This window comes from Chlorocebus sabaeus, chromosome 21, assembly GCF_047675955.1.
Source record: "Chlorocebus sabaeus isolate Y175 chromosome 21, mChlSab1.0.hap1, whole genome shotgun sequence".
Classification (NCBI taxonomy): domain Eukaryota; kingdom Metazoa; phylum Chordata; class Mammalia; order Primates; family Cercopithecidae; genus Chlorocebus; species Chlorocebus sabaeus.
Genome location: NC_132924.1, coordinates 65,975,649 through 65,991,881, shown reverse-complemented (window position 1 = coordinate 65,991,881; position 16,233 = coordinate 65,975,649). Strand labels below are relative to the sequence as shown.

Here is a 16,233-nt window from a genome sequence, read left to right as displayed (position 1 = left end):
TACTTCTAAGAAGGCGCCCTTTTAAAATATCCTCCCTGCCAGGCACTCTTTGAGCATCAGCAGAAAGTTCCCCAATTGAAAAAACATGCCATTCCAGTATTGGGCAGCTCTGTTTGTTAGAACATCACTACGTCCCACTGGAATTTACCTTCTCTAAGTTCACCTGAGTTCTTCTTTTCTAAAATTTCCCTTCAAATACTTGAAATACCCTATTAAGGAAATTCTCACTGAGTACCTACTATGCATAGGACAAAGCACTATGGGAGATTCAAGAATTAGGCAAACTGCTCTGAAAAAAGGTTGTAGTCTAATAATGATAAGACAGGTTCACAGCTACTATAATGTAAAAACTAAAAAACATGAAAGGGATACAAAGCACTACAATTTGAAACAGACTATTTGAGTTAGAATTCCAGACCTAAGACCAGCTATGACCAGCTATGATCACAGGGAAGTTAGTTAACCTCATTAAGCCTCAGTTTTCTTATCTGAAAACTGGGTACAGGAATGTCTAAATTACACAGATGTTGAAAGAAATTAGAGGTAATGTTTGAATACACATACATATACACACACATGCACATATGAAGAGAGTACGTTCACAAATATGGAAATGATGGCTGCTCGCGGTATTAACACTACCATTACTGTTACCACAATTACTGTCTCATCATTATCTTCTCCAAGAGAAACACAAAATGCCATGAGTGACCAAAGGAAACATATCAAATCTCTGTAAGACAAGTAGGAAACATCACAAAGATTATCACAATTTTCCATCCTTTGCTGTTTTCCTTCTACCTGAAAAAATATTTCCAAATATTTCAGTCATACTTTATACAAAATATCCTGGCCTCTGTCCTCTAGATTCTTCCCCTTTTGTCAAAATTTTCTCAAACTGTATGTCAAAGACAGAACACAGCACTCAAAATGTGATAATCACTCATTCATTTACTAATTCTCACTAATTAAACAGACGTTTCACTACCTTCTATGTGCTAGGTACTACACTAGGCTTAGAGATTTTTTTTTTAAATAAATAAGAACCAGTCCCTGTATACAGGAAGCTGAGAATCTGGTAAGGGAAACGATCAAGTATTTGTGATAAAGTGATTTTTCAATCTATAATCACTATGTAAATATCAAGAAGGTATGTGCAAATTTCCATGGAAATCCTCAGTATACCAAGACAATCTCGCCAGACCTAGTTATGATATTTAAGAGTATATGCTTTCTATGAACCTGTGCAAAATCATTCTCTTTTTATTCTGGTAACTGTAACCACCTTTTTTTCTTTGGGAACTGATCTGTGTGATGCTGAAAGGAACTGGGAATTACAGAGTTTGGCCTCCCCAGCTACAGGAATTTGCAGGTGAACTAAGACATCCAATCAGAGTATCCAACACTCCTGAAGAGAATGATTGATTGGCTTTGGGCTCATGATTCAAGCAAGGCCAATCAGTCTTTTCTGAAGCTTCAGTCAGTGTTCGTAGTATCAAGAGCTGTGAGGATAATAATGGCTTGGGTGGAGATGACAGTGAGCATCTTGCAACACCGGAAAGGGCTTGCCTGAGAAGGAAATCAAATTGAGCCAAGAATATTAGCATTACACAGCAAGATAACAACTTAAAATAATTTGTTCTATATTGACTTCCCAGTTAAACGAGTCAACAGGCTCCTGCCTCCTCCCCTCTCTGTTCCTCAGTTTTACATTGGTTTGAGTCAGGGCTCCCATCCAATTTCTGAAACATATTTTTTAATTCATTACTAGAGAATTTATAATCATCCTCAAGCACCCATTGAAAGGAAACATGTGAATCATGTCCCACAATAGGGGAGTGGCTGAGGGAGACAAACACCGCACAGGTTACTCTGCCTCAGTGTAATACCCAAAATAAATAGAAACTTAAGTCTTTTCTGTTTACTAACTCCCAAACAGAAATAACCTTTTCCCCACTCCCTTTTGTAGTGGATATGAGACAACCTTTGTGGATATGATAAACAAATGAGAAACTTGCTGTTTTTAACCATGAACAGCTTAATTGAAAACTATTCTTTGTATTCTTGTGGGGGAAGAATTTTCCCCACTTTAAATAGCTGTTGCATTTTTTATTTGGTGAGCTAGGTCTTTTAAAGCTTGAATTTCCCTGGAAATCTTCTTTGCAAGTAATTATTTTCTCTTTTCTCAATGCTTTTATATCTGAGAGTTTATTTCACACAAATAAATTTTGATTTTACCAATTTGAGCTCATTGTTCAAGCACACTGGAGTCTTTCTGAATCTTAATTTTATCATTCTAATCTTTATTGATTCACAAACTGATATACGTATTCTTAATGTCTTTATGAAGTTAATGATTTTTAAATAAAATGTTGAAAACTCATCTGACTTATATTCTTCTTTGTATGAGTTACAGTGTGTATAAATGACTTGCTATATTTATATTCCTATGGCAAATAAATGAATATATCAAATATATATGATACTGTACTCTAAGCTGATAATCATTTATCAAATCAAACATTTTATATATGATTCTTCAATTAGTCATATATCTACTTAACCATATCATTTAGTCCACAATTCATCTTATCCATAAGGAAATCATGAGATGCTCTGTCAAATATCCTGCTAACATTACAACACATCTTCTCTTGATTAACTCTTGCCTAGTGTCACTGTTACCTGGTGTAATGCCTACATAACATAGCTGAATTTCCACCCTGCCCTACCTGTGTTTATCTTTAAGAAACAGGATGCCTGTGATAAAAAGTTCCCTTTGTAACCAGACCAGCTGAGACTGGTTAGAACCAAGATAGATGACCAAATGACTTAAAGGATCTCAGGTTTCATTATAATCTCACAATTTTATTTCCATACTAAGTGACACTTCCACCAGTGCCATGACAATGGCCAAAAGAAGCCATAAAAGGACAAAAAGGCAGGCAGCACTCTAGTTCCAGGAAGTTTACTGCCCATTTCTGGAAAACACATGAATATTCCTCGCCTTGCTTTTCATGTCCAATCACTTCATTAGAGAAATCCTATATTTTAACTCCCTCACCCCTCACTAACAGAGAAGTTGTGAACCATGCTCCTACTTCTCAGTTCATGACCCTCGAATAAAGCCTGCATTGCTTGACATCCACTCTCAGTTCCATGTATTTGTTTCATTACACTGAACAGGGAAAGACCCCATCTTCTAGGGGAGTAGGTTTGTTGGTAAAATCACTGATCAGTATTCTTTTGAGTTCAAACATCAAACACTGAATTTGTATATGTGCTTCTGTGCACCTATATGAGTGTACCTCATTTTATGTAAGAAGTAGGCACTAATTTGTTTAAACAAAGCATACATAAAACTTTCAGCTCACTACTTAATTTTGTAGTGAATGTTTACTGAGAAGTGAATATTCTTTAATTTATCTATGTTTTACATCTCTATTTTGCATATACTAAGTTTTAATTCAAGTAAGCCACATTTAGGAATCCTCATTTATTCACCACAGGGAATAATGTCATATAAAAATGTGTTGCCTCCTTGAGACGTTCATAACCTAACCATGGGCCAAAAACACCAAGTAATTATCCATGTTTGTTTACTTCTCTGCATCTGTATAGGGCCTTCACAACTTGATACGTAGTAAGTCCCACAGATATTTGGTGAGAGAATGCCTTACTATATATATTAGAGGATTTAAACCCTTATGTCTCTTCACCCAATTCAACCTGGTTTCCATGTTTTAAAATGGCTCTTTAAAGCCACCATTTAATTCAATGTTGCCAAATCCAATGGATACTTTTCAGCCCTCATCTAGGGTGATTGTTCAGGAGCATCAGCCTTCTTAACCACTCCAATCATGCAAATACTCTATGACAGTAACTCCCTTGGTTTCTCCCACTTCTCCAGCCATTTTCCTCAGGCACCATCCCTGTTCATCTCTCCTAGCTATGGCTGACTTCTAAGCCCACTCCATGATCTCCCTGAAAACTTTTACTCAACCCCAAGGCTTTAATTACCAGCTATTTGCTGTAATTTTCAGATTCACATAGCTAGCCCAGATGTTCTACTAAGCTCCAGACTGATGTACATAATGGCCCTTCCAACATCTCCTCTTGCCCCATCTCACAACATGATCAAAACTGTACTCACGGTCTTTCCTTCCTTGCCTCTAGACTTTCTCTCTAACCAAATAGTACCTCTACCAACCCACCTTTAATACTTTCCTCCCCTCCATTTTATTAACCATCACATTTTGTGAACTTTACTTCCTATTTCTCTAATCCATACTCTTCTGTCTATTCCCTTTACTATCATTCACTTCCTTCTTCTCTCACCTGGAGAAGGGCATTATGAGACTTCTAAGTGTTCATTCTCTCTAGTCCCCTTCTAATCTTGTTTATAAAACACTGCCAAAGGGATCTATATGAAGTATAAATCCAATCACATTGCATCACTCTGATACCAAAAAAATTGCAGGGATTGCTAAATGCTCTTAGGATACAGGCCAAAATTCCTAATGTAGCCCTGTGAAACCATGCCTTTTCTAGCAATAGCTTATGTCATTAGCTGCATCTAATGCAATCCCTCACCCACATCCCCACATTCTAGTCACACATTCTTTTAGTTCTTCAAATACAACATGCTCCTTCCCATGTCAGGTCTTCGCCATCCCGCTCCTCTATCAAAAATGCTCTCCTTCCACGGCCTTGCCCAGTTTTTAATACAGCCCTGAGGCCTTCCCAGACTGGGTAAGAACCTCATAAAATTCAAACTTCTCTGCTGTAGCACTAATCCCAATTGGAAATAATAACTCATTTTCTATGACTGACTATTTATCTTCCTCTAGAGTCTAGACCAATCGTTCTCGAAATGCTGAGATTCTGGACCAGCAGAATCAGAATTACCTGGCACCGTCCTGGAAATGCAAATTTTCAGGCCTTCCTCCAGACCTACTAAATTAGAAAATCTGGGACAGGGCCTTCCAGGTGAGATTGATGAACACTAATATTCGACAGCCACTGCTCTACATCTATGGAGACATTTACGTTTTTCTTCTATCCTTAGCTCTGCCCTCTTTACCCAGTATTCTGTAAATAACCAGTGCTCAGTAAAGATTTACTAAAAGTATGAATGAGCAAGCCATTCCATATTTTTCATGATGTTTATAAGAATCTCTTAATTAGAATAATTTCAATTACAAATTAAAATTTTCCTGAAAAACTTCCCCCACAGGCAGAAAGAAATTTAAGCAATCTATTTTAAACTAAGATTCAAAATAAATACAGAAAACTTGTAACACTCCTATGTCATATCGAGGGTAATGTTTGGAATCTATATGCCTCAATAGCTGATTTCCTTGTCAATCAACTTGATCCTCTCCACGTAGGGCAAAATAAGATAAAGAGAACATAACAGGACAGACAGAACCAACATATAGTCATTGAACAACCTGAGAAACATCATTAAACCACTGGCAAATCACCAGGCTATTCTCAGCAAGAATTAAACATCTATTTATGTATTTATTTAAAGAGACAGGGTCTTGTTACACTGCCCAGGCTGGAGTACAGTGGCTATTCACAGGTGCCATCATAGCACACCGCAGCCTCAAATTCCTGGCCTCAAGCAATCCTCATGCCTCAACCTCCTAAGTAGCTGAGACTACAGGTGCATGCCACTTCACCCAGCTAAAATGCCATTTTAAAAGATGAAACCAGAACAAATGAAAATGTTACCCAAAAAATCTCAAATTCACATGTGCAATCTAAACTTCATTACATATATTATTTCACTAAGTCCCCATTGCTTTATTTCTGAAGCTAGAAACATTTATCTTGAAATATCTTAAACCACTTTTCTTTTAAAAAAATCATGCTAGCACATTGTTTTCTTCTATACCAAGAACATGTTCAAATTTCACTCAGACACAACAGAAAAATATAATTTGTGTATATGTGTATACAGCATGCCTGTGTGTACACCCTTATACACATATGTGTCTATGCATCTGTGTGTATTCTGCATATTATACATTTAATATAAGGTCTTACATCCATTAGGCCCAGGTCAAATAGATTTTGTCATGCTACTTACTGCCATTATACTCATGGATGTAATTAACATAATAAAAATACAGTTTTTGTATATTTTCATTGTAGATTAGACAAGATCCTATTATACATTAGATCCCATTCCTTTAAGCCTCAGTAACATTGAACTGATTATTATATAAAATAAACTAAATTTACTTTTGCCTTACTTACTAATAAGGCAAGTTTAAGAAAAGTTTACCTAAACAAACATAGTCGAAATTACTTTTCAATTCACCTTAATGGTACCTCTCTGCATATATTTTCTAAAAAAACAGCCCTTACTTGGCATCATGGATAGGACTATCAGGACCTTACTTTACAACTCCTTGTCAGTTAACAGCTGTTAGTTTGAGTTACTGTTCTTACTGAAAGTAATAGTTGTACTTCTTATCGTTGCAATTTGCCACTAATTTAAACTAGATTGTACTTGCTCTTAACCATTCCAAATAATATTCCTTAAAAAATACTTAAGGACCTAAGGTAAGATTAATAATAATATAACAATCTAGATTAGAATCTAGGGATGCAAAAATAAGAGAAGAAAGTAATAAATTTCCTGACATCTATATGTGCTTTCCAAACTAAGTCAAGAAAATAAATGTCATTATTTCAAAGATGCAAAGATAAAGAAGCAACGATCCATAGCAGCCATTTTGATCTCAGTTTCCCCTCACTGACACAGGCTGGTGTAGGCTAATTCTTTAATTAAGAGGAGAGCAGGTCAACTGCAGAGCTCATGTGTGCATTTTTCCTCTGGCTATGTGCCGTTTATATGGTACTTACTTTGCATTTCTCATTGCAATTACACAGTAATCTGCCATAACCGAATAGCCCATGGCTGCATGGTTTTTACTGACAAAATCTACTGAGTAACCAAATAATTAAAGAGAAGTTATAAGAACTTTCCATCCTGTGAGTCACACTACACATTTTAAGGCTGTGCTCTCTCATGTTATTACTTCTGGAAAAAATATAACTGTTAAAAGTAGCAGTAATTTACTGAGCACTATGCGCCAGGCACTGGGTTAGGAACTTTACATTAAGTATCTTGAATGTTCTTATAGCAGCTTTATAAAGTAGGTGCCAATATCATCCCTATTAATCAAATAAAAAAATTGAGACCTAGAGACATCAAATAAGTTACCCCCAGGACTTAATTGTATATTTGAAATTCAAAGCCAGGAAGGCAGACTTCAAACCCTAAACTCTAAAATTTCCCCTTTACACTTACATACGTGTGTCATAAATCTCTCTCATAAACAAATTAGTCTGCTCAAATTGGAAAGAAGGTTGCAAAAATATGGGATGGAGTTGACGCAACACTGCTGGTACCTTTCCCTCTTCATCACATGGAGTATGGATCTGGAAATAGTCTTTTGTGTTACAGGGAGGGCGCTCTGTACACTCACTGGATCCTTCCTCTGCAACATAAAAAAAGCGTTTCAGAAATGGGTCAATTATTTTGCATCTAAGAAAAGGCAAAAAGCAAAACAGAAAAAGCAAACTAAAAAGTACAAATAAACTTACCAGGGCAATTTAGGTAGAACTACCTAGGTCTAAAGAAAATAAATGCCTACATTTTTATTTTCCCTAGAGCAATAAGTGTTTCTATGATACACACGGAGTAATATATCACAGTTTTTCCCAGAAGATATTAGATTTCTTCCATCATCGCTGTACATTGGAAATTTGGAACAAATTAAAAGTTTCTACATATGTCTCTACACCAAATCATGTAAAAGTACAAACACTTTTAGATTAGTCTAAACATATCCATAGCAGTTACCTATGGGGTGTGGAATAGAAAAACAAATCATAGACCTATATAGGGGAAAGTCATGCAGAAAGGGAGAAGATGTCATATTTTATCCATTCAACATCAATTCACTTCAGCACTTCGGTTCCAGCCACCACTGCTGTCATACTTTATGGGTAACTTCTGGCTTATAAATGTACACTTGACTAACATACATTTAGAAAGAAAAAAGCAGAGTATAAACTAGTTCTACCTGAAAATTGAGAGTCCTCTTTACACCTTATACATTCTTTGGCTCCTTTCTCAGAATAGGTGTTTCTGGGACACACTTGGCAGTTGAACGCACCTGGTTTGTTGCTGAATGTGCCTGGCTTGCAAGGAAAACATTCTGATGTGTACGCCACCCCTGTGTGGTAATGAAAAACAGAGCATGGGAAGAGGACCCAATACTAACAAGCAAATCAGCACCTACTTCTGCATCTACCCAGAAGTGAGGGAGAAATATTTACAGTAAGGTCAGCCCAAATCTTTTATCTTATTCATCCAGCACTAAGAAAGCATTTACTGTGTGCAAGGAACTGCACAATCAAGTCAGCAAACAAGTGACGTAGTTTTGATAGAGGTATAGTACTTGTATTAACTGAGCTGTCAAAAGACAACTCCACTAACTCAAAAATGAGATAAACCCTAAGGTTCCCTCTAATTCTATAGGCCTGTAATTATCTGATCCTTATGATAACCCGTTCCCTTTTTTTTTCCCACTGCTGATTAAGTCACAGGTAAGACCTAGGAATGGCTTGACTTCTCCTCTGGTTTGTAATTCCAGCCTTTGCCAGCAGATGTCCTTATGACTAATGAGTTAACACATTGTTCACAGGAACAAGCCCACATTGAACATATTAAAATGTAAGCCAAAGTTTAATAAAGGAGAATCACTGCTTTAATTAAAAATACCCTTAATTGAGAATGAACCATGCCAGGGTTCATCAGCTGCTCTCCTGGGCCAGAAATTGCCCAGTTGATTCAGACAAGCACAAAAGGTTTAGGGAAGAGTCAGGTCAAGATGTTTACTGTTATTTTTATGAATATAGCAGTGACCAGGTCATCAGTTCCCTGAGTAAGCCCAATGTCTGGCACAATAGACATTTCTCAGAGGAATAATAGGGTCTTATTAACACAGAGACATGTATTTTGTTTACAGACATCTAAAATTGTCATCATGTTTACTCTTTTTTGCAATGATTAAATAATTTAGTTCAAGCGTACGAGAAAAAAAGAAAACAACTGTCGATTTCTTGGGAGTAAAACCAGGGTCTCCAGACCTATATGATTTCCTAACATATTAATTTCTGTTCTATAAACCTTTGAACCAGACAAACCAAAACTTTAATAAATATTTAGTAGTCACTAGTGACTACTAAACCAGACTGCCATGAAATACCTTCAATTGTGATATTTTTTACCAGCACAGGCTTGACCGCCTTAGAACCCATAAGGATGCCTGTAGTTCTCCAGTAGAGTATGTTTGTACCTGATTTCAGCATTACCTATAAAGAGAAACATAAAGGCACTCAGGTCAGATAAGCCATGCCATTTCCCACACCTAAAAGCTACTCCCTTACATACTTTTTCAATCCATACAATAAAACGCCATTAATTTAAAACCCACAGATTTAAGTACACTGTTAATTCTGATCTAACCTCCGCTGAAGTTTACACTTTCTTAAAAGAAAAAAAAATGGAGTTTGCTAATCCACAAAATATATTAAATAGAAAAGAAGAAATCTTCAAGTCTAAACAAACACATAAAATGATTCTCAAACCATTTGCATGAAGTCTTAGTTTATATTTAAAAAGAATCCATTTTAGAGGGTGAAAGTCCCTCAGCCCACTTGTATATTTACGGGTTGCCACTATTTATAAGATCTTTGAGTTCTGAAAACAAAAGGCAACAGAATGAGTTTGTTTATTTTAAAAAAAATAAAAATATAGCAACAATAACAAGAAAAAATAGGACTGTTCTTATGTGATAATCTGATTTAACTCTCTTACTCTAGAACACTAATAATACTATATGTAGTATTGGTTTCCTTTGCTACTGGAATATTTGCTAATTGTAAAATCAAACTAATTTTCTTATAAATTTCATGTTTATACAGGTAAGTGAACTAATTTTAAGAGTTCCTTGCTTTCTTATTTACCCCCCTTATTCTTCTATGCAGTCTCTGGCTGGACAAATTCAAGCTGTATGACATTACAATCCACCCAACTATTTCAGTGAAGTAATAAATTAAGTAAAAGTAGTGCATTAAGCACTTTCCCTTGTATTAAATCTTTTTAAGTGAAGAAAGCATATTTGTTTTTAAGGGTTACTTGTACCTTCAAAGCCCAGCTAACTGGGTGTTAAGGTATATGGATCTTAAATGTTATTAATATTATTATCAGATATACAGATTTTTTAAAATATTCTGAAAGGGTACATTATATTAATCACTCAAGGATGAGGTACCTGCTACAACCACAAAGACAAGGATTGATGGTCACTTATTGAAATAGAGCTCGATCTACATTGTAGGCACCATATTAGGCCCTTCCCGCATATCTTCTGATTTAATCATGCAAAGATTATTCCTATTTTGCAAATGAAAACATCAGACACAAAGAGATTAAGCAAATTGCCTAAAGAAACACAACTATAAACCAGAGTTAGATATTAAATCTATGTCTCACTCCAAAGAGACAGTGCCTCAAATAATAACAGATTCACTGAATCGTTACCTGATAATTGCCTTCAAGCATTTAAGGAGCTGTCCTGTAAGGAAGCAGGCAGTTACTTTACTTCATGTAACCAGAGAAGGTAGAATTTCAACCAATGTGTGGCAAATAGGGAGGAGGCAGGTTGAGGCTCCAAACATAGATAAATTTTGTGATAAACAGAGCTGTCCAACAAATGGAGACAGCATAGTACCCAACAAAACAAGCTTGAATATCACTTGTTGGGCACAGTGCAGCAAAAGATAAAAGGAATTCACAGATCCTTCCGATGACAAGAGCCACTAATTTGATCACATATGACAGGCACATTTACAAACTTAGAAACTCAAATGTTTTGTATATTAGTTTTGAACAGCCTTCTTTCTCATGGATGCCCCTTTGAAAGGGAGGAAAATTAGACTATGATGGGAAGGGGAAGGAAAAGGAAACTAAGAAGAAAGAAAAAGGTAGGAAAAAGACCCTGAAAATTGGAAGCTGAGTCCATGAAACTAGGGGTAATTTTTTCCCTAACCAGAAATCATCTAAATTAATAGTTAATTTTGATTTTTTTTCTTAAAACACACTTTTGTTTAAAGTTATGAAAGGAAGGGGAAGTTGGGAAAGAAGAAGAAAAGGTTGGGAAAAAAAAAGAAGGAAAAGTTGGGAAAGAAGAAGGAAATACAAAGAGACTTACAGAATGAGAGCCCCATTCTCCATTGTCTGTAAGTTTTACCCACTTGTCAGTGGTGGTGTCCATCTCCTGGCACTGATCATTTTGAATCTGTGGATTAAACACAAGGGCCCTAGTAAAGTGTCTTGAATAACGGCTTTAATTAAATTTTGTACCCAGCACAGACTGCAAGAACCTCGTTCAACACATTCTAAACAATGGCCATGAGTAATTCTCAGTAAGTAAACATACCAAGACCTCTGGAGCCTAAGTGACAACTGCATATGACTGAGTGGTTCTAAGTAAACTACCTTCATTATTGTAACAAAAAGCCTAGCTCATTAGAGAGAGGAATGTGTGAGAAGATTCACAATGCACACTAACACAGTGACTAACACTGACAACGCACAGAAAGGAGACAAAGTACAAAACAACTACTCAACTTACCCAAACTTTTTCATAGCTTGCATTCACCATGTAGGCCCAATAGTATAAAAATCAACAAAGCTGTTCTTTATAATATTTGCAGCAGTAAAATTTTAAATTAAAAATAAATAAAGTATACTTTGTTTTCCATTCCCTAGGACCTAATCCAAATGCAAAAGCACAAGGTGTTTGGCGTTAAAGATATCTGTAGACATTTGAATTGGCATGGCAAATGATTAACATCTACCCCCAAATAAAAATTTGGCTAGGGCCAAAGTCAAAGTTCCAAATTTTTATTTGGGGGTAAACGTTAATCATTTGCCATGCCAATTCAAATGACTACAGATATCTTGAACACCAAACACCTTGTGCTTTCCAGGCAATTCTTCCAAAATGTCAAGGAGTTGGGACACTACTTTTCCAGGTCTACAATGAATACAGAGACATCAAAAAGTTAGGCCACCTTTCCAATATTGCAAAACAGCAGCAGATTAGAGTTAAAATAAGATCTCATCACCTAGATTCCCACCAAAAGAAATGGCTCGCTCTTTCATCTCTAAATCATTTTGCTTCTTCACTCATCTTCCCAACCAACCTACAAACATTAAAATGTTCTCCTTAAGAGCTATTCCCTAAAGACTTACCAACTAAAAAATAGACCCTATTGCCATCCAAATGCCAGAGAATATCAGCTACTGAGAGTACTTACTTTAATTGAATTTAAGTGTCATATTCATATTATAAGCATAATGACCATTCTAATGCAAGTGTTAACCTAATTAAAAGCAGATATGGACCCTGAATATACCTTTAATGGTCAATGTGTAGATAAGCTGAAAGCTTTTTTTTATCACTGAAAGCAGATGTCATATGTTATCCTGACATTCTGCTGGCATTCTGGAGACCTGTAAAACCTAAGTCTAATCACTTAGTCTCTCTAGGCTTCAGTTTCATCATTATTTAAAAAAAAAAAAACAAAAACAGAAGAGCTGAATGAAAGTTTCATATAGTTCCAAAATTAAATACTTTGTTGTTGTTAATTATGTAATGCCCATATGTACAACTCTCAGAGAACAGCATATTTCAATCTGCAAACACTTCCTTTCCATTAACCATTAGTATGATGACCATGAAGTTTTGACCTTCTGAATCAATAAATTGCAACCCCTAAAGCTGCAACATCAATAGAGGAAGGAACATGATTTTGCCATCCCTTTTCAGATTATGACCAGAACAAAGGCATCGCTGAAAGGAAGTAATGAAACTTTATTGACATATCTCAAAGAACTTATTGGGCAAAACAAATCTAAACACTTATTCTAATAAATAGATAACTGCTTTGCTTCTTAACTTTATTTCAGTTTTAGCAATGTTGCCAAAAATGTCCAACGAAACAGGGAATTGTTCACTTCCAGAAGGATTTTGCAAACAAAATGCAGCTTAAACATAAATCTGTTTGAATGTTACTTAACATCTTAAACTCATCAAAAGATATTAGTACTAGGAGACTCCTTGAAAGATATTGTCACATAATCTACATTATAGAAGTGAATGCTAAGTGCCGGAAGGTTTACTTAATTGCTCAATAACACAGTGTTAACAATTGCAGAGTTGGGACTACAGCCAGAATCTCTTGACTTCAAATATAAAGCTCATATTTTCATGAAAAATCTCTCTTGCTACCAAACTTCTGATTTAGAAATTCCCATTTCCAACAACACAAATTTGTTTTAGAATGTTCAGTACATTTGTTTCTGAAATCTGGACTGCAGAAACATTTTTCAAGATAGTCTCCCATTTATAAGCACAACACACACTTGGTTTGGTGTGAGAAGTCAATCTGAGAACATTTGCTCAAGCATTTGTGTCATGATAAATATTTGCTAGATTAGATATTGTTTATTAATAATAGTTAAGTAACTTTAGTGGTGACAGCTTATTTTGTTAGGTGATTATCTTATCTTCTGTAATGTTATTTAATTTTTTTTCAAAGACATCAATATCCCATTCATTGATGTTTTTAGACTGTACAAAATTCACAGAATCAGAAACATGCAGCCACTTCTACTTTAAAAAAAAATTTCTCATAAATGCACTTAAATAATTCTTGTTAGCAAAAAATATTTGAAATTGCAAAGATAAAAAACTTTAAAGTGAAAACTAAAATTGGTTTAAAAAACACAGTTTTGACAGAATACTATCTGTAGCTACAAAAAGGTAAAGTAAACATGAATCTTGGAAGAAATATTTGTCACATAAAAACTCAAAACCAAATGGTTATATAATGAGCATAACTGAAAGTTAAATAAGCCCAGTGTTATGCTGCAAGGTGAGATCTCGGAGGTAAAGAAATAATATTAACCAGGAAACAAAATACTATAGAAAAAAATTAAAGTTTTCTTTTAACATCAAAAGGTTCAGTTAACACACACACACACACACACACACACACAAAAAAAAAAACTGAGGAAGAATAAAGTGGAATGGCAACAACTGACTAAGGGAAATCTACATGAATGTCCCTTAAATAGTAAATTCCAGAATGTAAAAGGTCTTACAAAGAACTCAAAGAAGATGTTGTTGTCGACATACTGGTACTCAAAGAAGACATAACCTGACTTCTTAAGGTGCACAGCATAGATCAAAGACACCGTGCAGTCATCACGATTAGATTCTATGTAGTTTCCACGAGGGATCCAAGAAGAGCTGCGGAAACAAAACCAAGAGGCACTTTACATTAATGTTCTGAAACCTCTTCTGTTCACAAAGCTACGTAACTCAGATTCACGAGTAGTTCCATCAGCAAAGCACAGCAGAAAACACCAGAAGCTTTTCCAGAACTCAAAGGCCAACTTTATTACTGAGAAGAGGTTCATTTCTTATGGCAAATAACTTCCTAAATCTTTTTAAGGTTATACGATTAATCTGCTATGAAACTGTTATTTTTCACCCAAAATTTGATTACCAAATAGATAACTAACTTTAGTAGCCTTAGATGGAATTATTCTTTCAGACATCTGCAGTTTTATTTGTAAACCTATACACATGGCAAATCTATAGAAGGGGAGAAAGAGCACCACTAATGATAAATATGTAGATTAACATATAAAGCTATATTTTTTCACCTTAATTTTTTAGGAAGTTGTGTGTCATATGAAATGAACTTATCAGTGATGGACTTGGCTTTTGAGTTCCTAAATCTTTGTAAGGTTATTTTAAAAGCAACTAATTATTTAAAACATAATACCATTGTATTGTACAGTTTATAACATGTTTCTAAATATATGGCAATAGTGTGAAGATAAGGGTATAGATGTAACTATGCTGTTGTAAAATTTAACATTATATAAAGGTACAATAATAACTCTATGTTACCATAAGGATGCATACAGTAATTTCTGGCCTTTGCAACCTGGGGTTAGCAAAGATATCCTCACATATAACCACAGCAGAAGAAAAGGATAAATTGTATTCTTTCAAATTTTAAACTTCTGCTTTTCAAAGGATACTATTAAGAAAACAAAAAAGGCAAAAGCCACAAACTGGGAAGAAGTGTTACACACACAGAGACGTGTGTGTGTGTGTGTGCATAGACTATATATTTATTATAAAAATATATACACATAAGAACCCATGCTCAGAAAGTACAAGGAACTCCTTTAGCTTAATAATCAAATGACCAAAAAAAAAGTAGAAAATGGATAAAACAATTTGACTTCACAAAAGTGAATAAACACATGAACAATAAACACATAAAACATGTTTGACATTATCATCTAGCAGGCAAATGCAAATTAAAACAAGGAGATATTATTTCACACAAACACACGTGTGCATACACTGGAATGGCTAGGGCTAGAACAAAACAAGACTTAACAATACAAATGTTGGTAAATATGTAGAATAACTAGAACTCAAATATACTACTGGTGGGAGTCTACGATGATATAACCATTTTGAAAAGCTCGGACTTTTTAGAAAGTTCAACATACATCTCCTATATGACCCAACCAACTAAAAAGAAATAAAGAGTATGCAAGCGTGGACGGAGTTTCACTCTTATTGCCCAGGCTGGAGTGCAATGGCACAATCTCAGCTCATTGCAACCTCTGCCTCCAGGATTCAAGTGATTCTCCTGCCTCAGCCTCCTGTGTATCTGGGATTATGGGCACCTGCCACCATGCCAGGCTAATTTTTGTATTTTTAGTAGAGATGGGGTTTCTCCATGTTGGTCAGGCAGGTCTTGAACTCCCAACCTCAGGTGATCTGCCTGCCTCGACCTCCCAAAGTACTGGGATTACAGGCATGAGCCACAGAGCCAGCCCAGACTGAAATTTACACCGAGAAAATCACACTAGAAGACATTACCTTGAAAAACTTCCGCTTATTCAATTTCTTTTATACATAAACTATTCCAGGCAGAAAAAGAAGCCTTGTCAATATCTCCTGGCCACCAAAACAAAGATCTGAGGTCCCACAACATCCTACTAGTACCATCATCTAAGGAACTCTTTTACTGAAAACACACACT

At 35.6% G+C, this 16,233-nt stretch overlaps 1 protein-coding gene across 5 annotated transcripts in view; it reads right to left on the bottom strand.

The window, feature by feature from the left end:
* The window catches only part of ELAPOR2 (endosome-lysosome associated apoptosis and autophagy regulator family member 2), a 179,920-nt gene that overhangs the window by 55,735 nt on the left and 107,952 nt on the right, over positions 1-16,233 (bottom strand). For 4 of the 5 annotated variants that reach the window (XM_007982316.3, XM_007982319.3, XM_007982318.3 and 1 more), the window contains exons 4-8: positions 14,261-14,408; positions 11,301-11,387; positions 9,294-9,399; positions 8,106-8,258; positions 7,429-7,517 (exon numbers count right to left, since the gene is read on the bottom strand). In XM_007982316.3, coding sequence (XP_007980507.3) covers positions 7,429-7,517; positions 8,106-8,258; positions 9,294-9,399; positions 11,301-11,387; positions 14,261-14,408 — 583 coding nt within the window. Of the gene's footprint in view, positions 1-7,428; positions 7,518-8,105; positions 8,259-9,293; positions 9,400-10,361; positions 11,227-11,300; positions 11,388-14,260; positions 14,409-16,233 lie in introns of those variants that run through there. The other variant, XM_073009162.1, reaches the window with a different exon arrangement.